The following is a 13,058-nucleotide window of genomic DNA, read 5'->3' as shown; positions in this document are numbered from 1 at the left end:
GTCACAATTACAGTAAATATATGAGTGAAAACCACGTATAGGCCATCAATGTAAAACAACCAAATGGAAGATAAGTGCGGGTGGCAATTAAATGTCACATATTCTTTGCACGTCGTTTAGCCATAATGGGTCCAGGACCCACTTTTGGGCATCAGTACCCGCCAACTGTGCATTGCAAATTACAAGCCTGAAAAAGTCTGTGAATGTTTGCGGTGTAAATTTTTGAATGCAATGCATTGTAAAATGCTATTTGTCTAGAATATTGGATAGGCGCCGTGGCCATGTTGAAGAACCCTTGAAGTTATTTCAGATAATATCCTTCAGGATATCTTGGCAGTTATAAGTTTGAGTTATAAATTATGTTACTCAATGTTTTTACTCACATCCTTTCAGATAATGCGTTCTGTTGCACATCAGTTTAAATTTGCTCTACCCCTATTTGAGAAATCATTTTGTGAGACTGCGGTCATCGAGATATGTGCACCATTTCCAGATATCATTTATGGTCCAATACATTTTGGAGTGTTAAATGCATTGAGTAGCGACTAACTGCCTGAAAGCAGACACATAAATCCTCAGCTTCAGTTTTGTTTGGACTGGCAAACTTTTTTACCTCCCGATTTATAGTTTATACGCTCTCTCTGTCCCCTTACAAATCATGGTGAATTCCATTTTGTCATATGCTCTAGACACTATGGGCACAAAACCTTCTTTTCTGTACTGCGGTCTTCACCACTTTTACTCTCCACTATTTGGGATCCTCATAAATGAGGCCCCACACATGAACATAAATCCCTTGTAACTTGTAATACGGTGTCTGCCTGTGATTACTGTTGGTTTATAATTAGGTTGCATATTTTTGTAAAACGTATTTGTTCATTGAAGTGACATTTTGTCTTGATGAATTATAATTACTCCAAAGACGTAGCTGTCGTCAGTCACATCAACGGACACTATTCAATGAAATCTTTTGAGTTAAGCCACTGTTGGCCTTATTGCCACTTTGCGTGTCCATCCAGGTGGGAGATAACCGCTGTTTACTGCAGTCTCTGAAAGACTCACCCTACTACCGCAACTTCCAGGACAAGGTCAGATGAATGTGTTGGATTGGGGTCCTTTGAATAAATGGAAATAATTTGAAAAATGTAAATAACTACTTGTACCGTATGTATGTTAACTCCCATTTACATTCAGGTCAGCTTGTGGGAGGTACGTCTGTCAGACTTGGATGAATACCTACTAAGTCTAAATGCCATCCAGAGAAGATGGGTTTATTTGGAGCCTATCTTTGGACGGGGAGCATTGCCGCGAGAAGAGGCCCGCTTCAAACGAGTTGATGAAGACTTTAGGTAAGTGGAGTGTGAGCTATGATTCTACGCTTCAAAATTTCTGGAAACACATTGGAGAAGGCCCTAGTGAGTTCCATCAAGGATGCTTGGATGGCCTTTGTGTTGAAGAAATTGGCAAAGATCCTTGACCTCAAAGCCATCAAACACATTTGGGATGTGTAACTGTATTATATATTTTTTCATTTTAACACTCTGCAGGTGTGATGGCCAGGTCTCTCAATATTTTTGTCCCTATGACAGGATGTGTCCTGTAAACATTAATTAACAGCAAAATCCCATGTGCTGCAGGTCTATCATGTCTGACATCCAGAGGGACAACAGAGTAATTTCTCTGAGCTCAAGGGCTGGCATCAGAAACTCCCTGGTGACAATAATGGACCAGCTACAGCGCTGCCAAAAATCACTCAATGAATTCCTGGAGGTACATACACACCAAAAACACACACAACATATGGCGTCTTTCCCTTCATGTATAGCTGATTCATATGTCAGTGTGTGTCTGTTTTAGGAGAAGCGCTCAGCCTTCCCAAGGTTTTATTTTATAGGAGATGATGATCTTTTAGAGATTCTTGGTCAGGCCACCAACCCAACGGTTATCCAGTCACACCTCAAGAAACTGTTTGCAGGTCACAAATCTTTGTTGCTTTTTGATAATTGTTGTTTTCTGGCTGTAATGGACACCAACCTGAAGCTTTGTGGCTTGAACATGGGACCCTAATCAATGTACTACCCACTCAGGCATCCATAGTGTTGTGTTTGATGAGCAGTGCCAGAATATCGTGGCCATGTGTTCCTTGGATGGAGAGGTGGTACCTCTCAGGAATACCGTCCACATCACCAGCCTTGTGGAGGTATACATAACATGTGAAGTGTGTATATATAGACATTTTTTGGAATAGTTTTGTATTTTTCATTTCCGTATAGACATAGTCTTTTGACCAGTGTTTCTACTTTATATATGTGTGCTTCATAGGTGTGGTTGAATGAACTTTCAAAGGAAATGAAGGGGACTTTGAAGAAAATGCTGCATGACTGTGTCACTGCAGGGAAAAAAGGGGATGTTGACCCCTCACGTTATCCGTCACAAGTACGTATGCATGCTTTTTCATCTTTTTATTATTATTATTATTTTTTTGCTTAAGTCCACCTCTCTGTCCTTCATATTTTTTCCAACATCTTTTTAGGCAACATCCCCTTTGAATAAAAAGACCTGAAACGTCAACATTGTAATTTTGGGGTGCAGATTTTGTGTCTTGCAGAGCAAATCCAGTTTACTGAAGATGTAGAGGCAGCACTCAAGGAACACAATCTACAGCAGCTAGAGTTGGAGCTCAGTGCCAAGCTAGAACACTACACCACAGTTGATTCCAGCTCTGATGAACAGACAAATACAGGTAGGCCTACTGTAGTTCACAACTTAACTTTATTTATAGAGTACTTAGAAAACACCCACAGATGCATACAAAGTGCTGTACATAAAGTAAAAATCAGTCACATGAAAACAAACATAAAAGAATAAATTACTAACGTGTGTGTGCGTGCGCGCGTGTGTGTGTGTGTGGCATGTAGGGGAAATTAAGGGATGCATCCCAATGTCTGACGTCTGAATGAGTTAGATGAAGTTACATTCAAGAATGCATCTTGTGTGGTTTCTTTACACCTTAGATTCTTGCCTGACTTCAGTTATGTATTTCAAAATACTCTAAAGGGTATACTGTATGTCATTATACTGTAGTCCTGTTCAGGGCGTTAACAACAACATTGTAAAGAAATGCAAGATAATCTATTTGCATCGGCCTTAAAATGAATAAAGACAATGATGATTGTTTACTTTGCATCTAAATTTCAAGTATTATCACATTTCATTTGTTCATCTAATAATGGCCCTGTACAGACACTGGTATTCTGCAGCTGAAGCTGAAGGCCTTGATTCTGGACATTATCCACAACATCAGTGTGGTGAAGCAGCTGAAGCAAGCAGGAGTCAGCAACCTTGATGCGTGGGACTGGCAAAAGCAACTTCGCTTCTACATGGGACCTGACAAATGCTGCTGCATTAATATGGTGGATGCACAGTTTAGCTACACCTATGAATACCAGGTGGGTAACTGCAACTGGTTATGCCTCCTCCCTTTTTCTTCTTTGCAACAACTCACTTCCTGCACACATTCGGGGGGAGGCTTCTCTTTGACCTTGTGATAATTATTGTAGATGAGATCTGCAAAGATCCTTTCCATAACGTTAGCACACACTCGATTCCAATTACGTGTGTCACCATTAATCACTGTCCCAAAAATAGATGAAAATTGGACTTGTTTAAAAAGAGCATAATTACCATTTGAGGTCAGAATCTAAATGGGAAGATACATTTCCTGCTGAACATTCAATTCACAATAGTCTGTGTGTGAAAGTCATTTATCGGACACTAAATTTGTGTATAAATAGCATTCCAGCTGGATAAATGACTCATCTCATGCCACTCAGAAGAGTGTACGGTAGTCTTTTGTTAGGCACCCGTCATGGGTTCGGTGCCTAACATAAAAGAGAATTAATCTCAGTCGACGTAACAAGGTAACCGGTTTAAAATAGCAAAAATTAGGCCAAAGGCAAAAAGGTACAAAACTGTTATTTACAATATTCATTTGACAAAAAGGTCAGAAAATGGGTCAAAAACAAGAGGCAACAAAAGCTGTCATGTAAACAAAGGATCGAACCTAAAAGTAACGAACAACTAACTCCTAACTAAGGAAGCATGAATTCTTGAAAACAATTGTTGGAGGCCAAGAGCAAGTGAGCTACTGCTGTCAGATACATCGCCGACTCTTGTCACTTGGCACATTTGTTTGGAAATGCATGCTTTTAATCTGACATTGATATCATACATGTTCATCCACATTCATACCAGTTTACAACAACCAGTAAGGTGTATTTGGTGTGTGTGGGGGGTTTTTTTTTGGGGGGGGGGGGTTGTTTTTGAAATCATATAGGCACCATCATTTGGGGAACTTTGGCATGCAGATTTCTTACTGTCTAAGAAATATGCTACCATTTGGGGGAGCTGTTTCTTTAAGAATGGGTAAAAGTGAATGCACATTGAGCTCATTTGAAAAGATACCAAAAGCGTCTGTCATTTTGTTTTTCTGGTCACTAAATTGTTTTCAGGCGTTGCTTAATCACCCACCTACTTTCCCTTCTTCACATTGTGTCATCTTATGGCTTTCCTCATGATCTTCTCTTTTTCTCTCAATTCCCTCCCCATTTTCTCTCTCTCTCTCTCTCTCTCTCTCTCTCTCTCTCTCTCTCTGTCTGTCTGTGTTGTCTTGCAGGGGAATGCGGCAAAGCTGGTCCACACTCCGCTGACTGATAAATGCTACCTGACACTGACTCAGGCCATGAAGATGGGGCTTGGGGGGAATCCCTACGGGCCAGCTGGAACAGGCAAGACTGAATCGGTCAAAGCCCTGGGTGGGCTGTTTGGACGCCAAGTGCTGGTGTTCAATTGTGATGAGGTAAAAAGGTGGTCTTAATGTGTGGAGAAATAATCCATAATCACTCATCACACGCACCAACATCTCTCATTTGCGATAATATAGCATTTATTAATCACAGGGTTTATATTACGTATCAGAAAGACGTGATTAATTTACGAACGCAGTTTTCAAACCCTGTTGATATCTCAATATTATCACGTTGGATATCTTTAAGGATTGGTACATTGTGTAGAGACTGTATTTGTATGTGAAAAGCCGAAAGGAGAAGAAGAAGACATTGTGTAGAGACAAAGAGATTACATTCTGTGTGAATGATCTCCTCATAGCATCTGATTCCGGTTTAGTATCCATCCTCATCCTCTTAGACTTGAGCGCTGCCTTTGACACAATCTCTCACCCTATCCTCCTCAATAGACTCTCCTCCATTGGTCTCTCCCACACTCCCCTCAGTTGGTTCCACTCCTACCTCACTGGCCGCACTCAGTTTGTCCAGCTCAAATCCTTCACCTCAAAGCCCTCCCCAGTCACCACAGGTGTACCACAGGGATCTGTCCTAGGTCCTCTTCTCTTCATCATCTACCTCCTGCCTCTTGGCCATATCCTCCGCAAATTTAATATCCACTTTCACTGCTTTGCTGATGACACCCAGCTCTACCTCTCCTGCAAGCCAAACTCCATACTCCCACCCCCCTCCCTCACCTCTTGCCTCTCCGAACTCAAAACATGGTTCACAACAAACTTTCTTAAATTAAATACTAATAAAACTGAAGTCCTCCTTCTTGGCACCAAATCCACTTTATCCAAAGTAAACAGTTTTTCCTTCAACATTGACAGCTCCCTAGTGTCCCCCTCCCCCCAGGTTAAGAGTCTGGGTGTCATCCTGGATAGCATGCTCACCTTCCACTCGCATATCAACACCATCACCCGCACTGCTTATTTCCACCTCCGCAATATTACCAGACTTCGCCCTTCCCTCACCCCCCGCACCACTGCTATTCTTGTCCACAGTCTTGTCACATCCCGCCTTGATTACTGCAACGCTCTCCTCTTCGGCCTACCTCAAAAGTCCCTTCATAAAATCCAGCTGGTCCAAAACGCCTCTGCTCGCATCATCACAAAAACATCTTCCCAGCAGCACATCACCCCCGTTCTCCAACAGCTTCACTGGCTCCCTGTTCAACATCGCATCAATTACAAACTGCTTCTATATACATATATGGCCATCCACAACCTGGCCCCTCCTTACCTATCCGACCTTCTCCAGGTGCATATCCCCTCTCGCTCCCTCAGATCCTCGTCCTCCCTCCGCCTGTCAGTGCCCCCTGCCCGACTGAGCACCATGGGAGCCAGAGCCTTCAGTCACGCTGCTCCAAAGCTCTGGAACAACCTACCTCCGGACCTCCAAAACTGCACACCTCTTTCCACTTTCAAGTCCCGTCTAAAAACACACCTGTTCAGGATTGCCTACAACACATAGCTCTTCCATTTCCTATGTTTTTATGATTTTATGTCCTGTTTTTATATAATATCTCGTTTACTAATTTTTACATTGTATTTTCTTATTGTCTGTACAGTGTCCTTGGGTGGCATGAAAGGCGCTTTTAAATAAAATGCATTATTATTATTATTATTATTCTTCTTTGTTTGTCAGCACATGGTGTGAACAATTCCAAATATGTGACTTCAAAAGAGAGAATACATGAAAGTCTGTTTTCCCATGTTTTCTTTTTACTCAGGGTATTGATGTGAAATCAATGGGCCGCATTTTTGTGGGCTTGGTGAAGTGTGGCGCATGGGGCTGCTTTGACGAGTTCAATCGTTTGGAGGAGGCAGTGCTCTCTGCAGTTTCTATGCAGATTCAAGCCATTCAAGACTCCCTTAAACATCACAAACACACATGCGAACTGATGGGGAGGGAGGTCAGTGAATACAAACTGATGCAATCTCATTTCGTTTTGCAAGTACGGATGCCAAGCTAATTCTGTTCTTAGACCATTCTCTTCTTTAATTCAGTGTCTCTTCGAATCCTGTAGACGTGTACTGTGATTGAACAAATATTGAACTGTCAGGTGCATTGTTTTCAGCCCACTTATTCAGAACCTGTTTCAACATTTATTAATCTGAATCTACAATTTATGTTATGCATGTAATGTTATGTACGTATTTATCAATTTATTGATTACTCTCCCTCCCAGGTTGAATTAGACCCAAACACTGGAGTGTTCATCACATTGAACCCAGCAGGGAAAGGTTATGGAGGGCGACAGAAACTTCCAGACAATCTAAAGCAGCTGTTCAGGCCCGTGGCCATGAGCCGGCCTGACAATGAGCTGATTGCTGAAGTAATTTTGTACTCTGAGGGCTTCAAAAATGGAGAAATACTGGGTCGCAAACTGGTTGCAGTCTTTAACCTGGCCAGGTAAACTTGCATTCAGATGTGTGCTGTGGGGGTAGGTGGGTGTTTTAAAAACCCCTCTAACGGCAATGACTTCTATTGCTGTCTGTTGATTCTGTGAAAAAGTTCTGTTCACACTTGGACCAGCCTTGCAGTCAGCTGAGAATGGTTAAAGTTTCTTTTCTTTTGGCGTCTAGGGAGCTGTTGACCCCGCAACAGCACTACGACTGGGGTTTGCGTGCTTTGAAAACAGTGCTGAAGGCCTGTGGTAGTTTGCTGCAGCAACAGAGGAAGAGTCATGACAAGGACAAAAGTGAGACCCTTTAAGAATTCTTTCAACATTTGAAGCATTGCAAAATGTCTGTACTTTTTCTAGCAGGGCCAACTATCTGGTGGCCTCAATCCATATTTATTACAGCAAAAACATCAATATTAAGAGCAGTTAAAAACACTCGGGCCTGACAAACGATATTTTTATTTTTTGAGCCTGCTGGCGATTCAGATATTCGGAAGCAAAAACAATTCCAACAACTGATTATTCACCCAATTAAAAAAATAGAATGAATAATACTGTATATAACGAATATGATACCTTAATGCTTATGAAAACACAAATATGAATCGCAGGCAGAGCATTTGATCGTTTTACAACATTTTGTTCCTTAGTATTTGGTTTAACTTTACAACAGAACAAATAAATAAATAAATAAATAAATTGGGGAAAAAAATTAACCTGTATTTCAAAGCATTTACACTCAGGGCTAACGTCACTCCTCTTGGTATTTTATTCCGTTTGCATGCATCATAAACAGCTAAATGACACTTCACCATGTATGCTTTGAATTTGCTCCAGCTTTTTGATAACTTCTGGCTGTAATTTGTCCTTGCTTTGCTACTGTATACTGTGCGTACAACTTTTTATCTGTGCCACTTCCCTTCTCTCTCTCTCGGTCACTTGCTCTTCTCTGGTTTTCCCTCCCTCTCAAACCCCAATTCCTAGTGGTCCACCACCCGCCCGTTATCTACTCAACACACACACACACACACACTCCATATGCCCCTCAGTGGGTCCCAGGCCTCTCTGGTGTTTGTCTCAGTGTGTAGTCCAGTCAGGATAACACTGTGCTCTCAATAAAAGACACTTGGGTGGGAAATGCATGCAATTGAAGTCCTTGAAATCTCTGAAAACATGGCATACTCAAAACAAGTGACATTTTCAAATGATGTGATGATTTGTTTTTTGAACTGTTCCTATTTTGCAGGAAAGTTTGCCCTAATTTAATTCAAGAGATAATGTTTTGGGTGGGAAATGCATGCAATTGAAGTCCTTGAAATCTCTGAAAACATGGCACACTCAAAACATGTGACATTTTCAAATGACGTGATGATTTGTTTTTTGAACTGTTCCTATTTTGCTGTGCTATTTTGCAGGAAAGTTTGCCCTAATTTAATTCAAGAGATAATGTTTTTATTTGTTTCCATTCTTCTACAGTTCAAGAGAGTAATCTGGTGGTCCAGGCCTTGCGACTTAACACCATGTCCAAATTGACGTTTGCTGATAGCTTGCGATATGACGCTTTGCTCAGAGATGTCTTCTCTGGGGTCAGTTTCATTGATGTTGAAGACCTGATCCTTACTGATGCCCTGGAACAGGTCTACAAAGAGACTCGACTGGAGCCCATACCCACTCAGGTCTGTGTGTGTGTGTCTGTGCTTGCGAACACACTGGTTCACACTCTTTTCAGAACTGCTACAGACAATCACCTGGACTGGATGACAAATGGACAAGCTTAAGTACTGTACACGTGTGAATGTATTAAAATGGATGGACAATTATACCTTGATACAATTTTGTGTGTGTCTTATGTGTGCGTAGCTCAAAAAGGTCTTGGAACTGAATGAGCAGCTGAGACAGCGCATGGGTGTTGTGATCGTAGGGCCAAGTGGAGCGGGCAAGTCTACTCTGTGGAGGATGCTTCGGGCTGCTCTGAATAAGACAGGCAAAGTGGTGAGTTATGAATACTCTTCTTTCCCACTTTTAAACCCAATGGCTCCAGCTCATTATTGGCTTAACATGTTCTAGATGAAACATTGACACCTGTCCGTATGTTTTTTATTATGTTGTAGGTTAAGCTGTACACAATGAACCCTAAGGCAATGCCAAAACAGCAACTTCTGGGACATATTGACATGGACACCAGAGAGTGGGCTGATGGCGTCCTGACACATAGCGCCAGAAATGTGGTTAAAGAATCCCAACGTGAGAAAATGGATTGCATTTGTTTTTATTTAGTTTAGTCATATAACCTTTTCATGTTTTCTTGTTTCCCCAGATGTAAGCTCCTGGATTGTATGCGATGGTGACATTGATCCAGAGTGGATTGAGAGTTTGAACTCTGTGCTCGATGATAATCGTCTTTTAACAATGCCAAGTGGAGAACGCATTCAATTCGGACCCAATGTCAACTTCCTGTTTGAGACTCACGACCTGAGCTGTGCCTCCCCAGCAACAATATCTCGCATGGGCATGATTTTTCTCAGGTCAGTGTTGTTAAACAATGCACGTCATGAAGTGAACTCAATTTGACGTTTCCCATTGATTTGCCGTTTTTTTGGTTATTTTCCCTCTTCCAAAATCCCCCTTAATTCTTTAGTGATGAGGACGTTGATGTGGGCGCCTTGGTGAAATCGTGGTTGTGGAATCAACCCGAGCAGTGTTGCTCTAATTTAGAGAACTGGCTCGGCGATTTCTTCCAACGAGCTCTCGATTGGGTCCTCAAACAGGTAATTTTTGCCATCCTTCTCCAGTAAATATTCACCTGACATTTTGTTGGAGACACCTTCGTAATCCATTGACATTCGAAGTGATATAATGTTCTTGTATCATTATCGAAATATGAACGTTGATGATATTAACATTAAAATTAGTACGATATCACTTATGTGACCTTGCCACGCTTGTGGTGCATGTAAAGCTCAATCCAACCAAGCACATTCCTCCTTTCAAGTTTTGGCCTTCATCAACCGTGAAAGCCAGCGAATGACAATCATTTAAAAAAAAACAACTTTAATTTGACCTGTACAAAAAGTGCGAAAACTAATGGGTTAAATAAACTGTTCTTTACTCTATTTTTTTTTTCCTCCCTCAGAATGACTTTGTGGTGGAGACCAATCTGGTGGGCACAGTGCTCAATGGCCTGTCACATCTCAATGCTGTGACCGTGCGTGGTCAGTTCATCATTGGTCTTCTCAGAGGCTTCGGAGGAAACCTCAATCTCAAAACAAGACAAGAGTTTGCCAAAGAAGTGAGCACTCGTGTTTTTTGTCAGGCTGGGATATGATGAAATAAAATAATATTCACAATTATTTTGAGTCGTATTAAAACTACTAGTAATAAAACAATTATTGATTTATTTAAAAAACAAATTTGGTACTTTGCTAATTTAAATAACATTCAAGCCATGAATAAGCATCTCCATTATCTATTTATCGTATGTGATTCTTAGACACCACATTATAAGGCACACTGTGGACATTTGAAAATGCTTAATCATATCTTCTGCCATACATATTTTTTTAGTTGCTGAACTGGGCCAGTGAAACCCCTCCAAATATCAGAAAGCCACTTGATACCTACCATGACCCTGACAGCGGCCATCTTGCAGCTTATACGTTGCAGCGGCCTGACAGTCTCAAGCTGGAGCAGCTTTCTAATTCAAATTCACTGCCTGTTATTGAGACACCAGATATGCAGAGGGCCCTTCATTGCTTCTCTCCCTGGCTCACTGCTCAACACAGGCAACCCTTCATGGTGGTCGGGCCAGAGGGCTGCGGGAAGGGGTAACTACACACCTACGACACATCCACTGATCTAACTCTTCATTAAATACACGTTTTCATTCTATTAGGATGAAAAAATGCTGCTTTCGGAAAAAATCTGCCTTAAAATGTGCTGGGTTTTGAAGGACACTAAGACATACATATATTGTCACCATTTTGCAGTGGTGTGCACTGAGCGGTCGCTTCGAATACGTTCCGTGCTCGTATAGCTACATTAATAGAGTATATTGAATAAAATTCATTTAATTCATGCATTGCTGCTGCAATGAGCACACTTTTAATCGTACAGTGACACTGTCAATCAAATTGTTTTCTTCACATCTAGAATGCTCCTGCGCTTTGCCTTTTCCCGGCTACGCTCCACCCAAGTGGCGGTGGTCCACTGTAGCGCCCAGACCTCATCTCGCCACGTCCTCCAAAAGCTGAATCAGACCTGCCTATTGCTCAGTTCCAACACTGGTCGAGTCTTCAGACCCAAGGACTGTGAGAACTTGATTCTTTACCTAAAAGACATCAACCTACCCAAACCTGACAAATGGGGGACAAGCAACCTCACAGCCTTCCTGCAACAGGTAAAAATTGTTGGCGAGAATAACTACAACTGAATAGAAAGCATGAAATAACTATTCAAAATGTTCTCGCTTCAAATTCGTAATCTGTCACAAACTGCCCTTTAAGCAGTTTGTTTAAATGAGACGGTTTGAAGGGTGGTAACTAACTTATTTAGAAGGCAGATGCTCTGATCACAAATCAGCAGTTGGACTGCTGAAGCAATAATAGGAATTTGCTTTTGTTAAAGTTTTAAAATCCCCCAGAAAGAAAACTTTCTTTGACAAGTTATTTAAAGACACACGAACAGATTCTTTATTGTGTGCATGCATGCATATGAACTTTGCAACAGTTGTTTTGCACGATACAATGTCATTAACCATCCATCAGAATTTCCTGCAAATTTGTGTCCTAACTCTGTTTTGCCACTCTTCCTTTTCTAGGTGTTGACATATAAAGGGTTCTATGATGAAAATTTGGAGTGGGTGAGCCTGGAAAACGTTCAGGTGGTGGCCTCAATGTCAACAGGTAGTGCTGTTGGGACCCATGTACTAAATTCCCGCTTTTCATCGATAGTTCGCATCTGCACCATTGAGTAAGTGCAGTTGGTAATTGCACCGTCTTTATTATTATTTTCCCACCATCAAACTTTTCAGCATAAATTATGCTATAACCGTTTCTCTATTCTGTTTTGGTGCCTCAGCTATCCAGACCGGGAGCAGCTGCAGACTATCTGCTCGGCGTACCTGCAGCCAATTCTCCAACACAGCCTGGGTAGCCAAGCATCCTGGGCCAGCACAGGGAAAACACACCAGCTGGCTGGTTCGCTGGTGCAGCTCTATGAACAGGTACTGAATTGGACCGGACATTTACGTCAACATTTATAGTGGTGGCCAAACTATTTCCTGAATTAATGAAAGCATGATCTTTCATGAGTACAAACTCAATTACATGTTTTCAACATTCCTTCTGTTTGGTTTCTGACAGGTGAAAGCCAAGTTTACAGTGGATGACCATAGTCATTACGTTTTCACCCCGCGTATCCTGACAGAATGGGTCCTTAGCTTGTTACGATACGACCTCACAGCAGGTAACCGCATACATAAGCAAGGTTTTTTTTTTCCGTACCTCTTTTTGCAACTTTTTCTCATTTGATAGATTACCTATAGTAAAATCAAGTAAAACAGATTACGAATGATTTGTAGTTGATTATTTATTATTATTTTTTAAAAGCTCAATCAGATGTGACCGACAGCGTGCTGGTGGTGGTCGCACATGAGGCAAAAAGGCTTTTCAGAGACCGGCTAGTTTCTTCCAAAGATCTCTCTACCTTTGATAACATCCTCTCCTCCATCATCCGCGGGGACTGGAGCTCCGATGCTCTTGAAAACATGACTGGTAGGAAATCTCCTTCTGTCGTTCTCCTTCTTCATT

General features: G+C 41.6%; 1 protein-coding gene across 3 annotated transcripts in view; it reads left to right on the top strand.

Moving 5' to 3' along the window:
- The window catches only part of dync2h1 (dynein cytoplasmic 2 heavy chain 1), a 62,810-nt gene that overhangs the window by 12,767 nt on the left and 36,985 nt on the right, over positions 1 to 13,058 (top strand). For all 3 annotated transcript variants that reach the window (XR_015102434.1, XM_086125237.1, XM_086125236.1), the window contains exons 28-51: positions 1,020 to 1,088; positions 1,195 to 1,349; positions 1,638 to 1,770; positions 1,858 to 1,975; positions 2,088 to 2,200; positions 2,323 to 2,436; positions 2,593 to 2,743; positions 3,244 to 3,449; positions 4,676 to 4,858; positions 6,577 to 6,759; positions 7,036 to 7,259; positions 7,433 to 7,548; positions 8,728 to 8,927; positions 9,112 to 9,243; positions 9,363 to 9,495; positions 9,569 to 9,776; positions 9,890 to 10,019; positions 10,385 to 10,540; positions 10,816 to 11,075; positions 11,401 to 11,647; positions 12,068 to 12,219; positions 12,328 to 12,472; positions 12,612 to 12,714; positions 12,858 to 13,022. Coding sequence is in view for 2 of the 3 variants with exons in the window: in XM_086125237.1 (XP_085981363.1) it covers positions 1,020 to 1,088; positions 1,195 to 1,349; positions 1,638 to 1,770; positions 1,858 to 1,975; positions 2,088 to 2,200; positions 2,323 to 2,436; positions 2,593 to 2,743; positions 3,244 to 3,449; positions 4,676 to 4,858; positions 6,577 to 6,759; positions 7,036 to 7,259; positions 7,433 to 7,548; positions 8,728 to 8,927; positions 9,112 to 9,243; positions 9,363 to 9,495; positions 9,569 to 9,776; positions 9,890 to 10,019; positions 10,385 to 10,540; positions 10,816 to 11,075; positions 11,401 to 11,647; positions 12,068 to 12,219; positions 12,328 to 12,472; positions 12,612 to 12,714; positions 12,858 to 13,022 (3,796 nt within the window). In the remaining variant the exon portion in view is untranslated. The remainder of the gene's footprint in view (positions 1 to 1,019; positions 1,089 to 1,194; positions 1,350 to 1,637; positions 1,771 to 1,857; positions 1,976 to 2,087; positions 2,201 to 2,322; positions 2,437 to 2,592; positions 2,744 to 3,243; positions 3,450 to 4,675; positions 4,859 to 6,576; positions 6,760 to 7,035; positions 7,260 to 7,432; positions 7,549 to 8,727; positions 8,928 to 9,111; positions 9,244 to 9,362; positions 9,496 to 9,568; positions 9,777 to 9,889; positions 10,020 to 10,384; positions 10,541 to 10,815; positions 11,076 to 11,400; positions 11,648 to 12,067; positions 12,220 to 12,327; positions 12,473 to 12,611; positions 12,715 to 12,857; positions 13,023 to 13,058) is intronic.

The sequence above is a fragment of the Hippocampus guttulatus genome, chromosome 12, assembly GCF_054856545.1.
Source record: "Hippocampus guttulatus isolate MCC_2025c chromosome 12, RoL_Hgut_1.0, whole genome shotgun sequence".
NCBI lineage: Eukaryota > Metazoa > Chordata > Actinopteri > Syngnathiformes > Syngnathidae > Hippocampus > Hippocampus guttulatus.
This window is presented reverse-complemented; position numbering and strand designations above follow the sequence as displayed.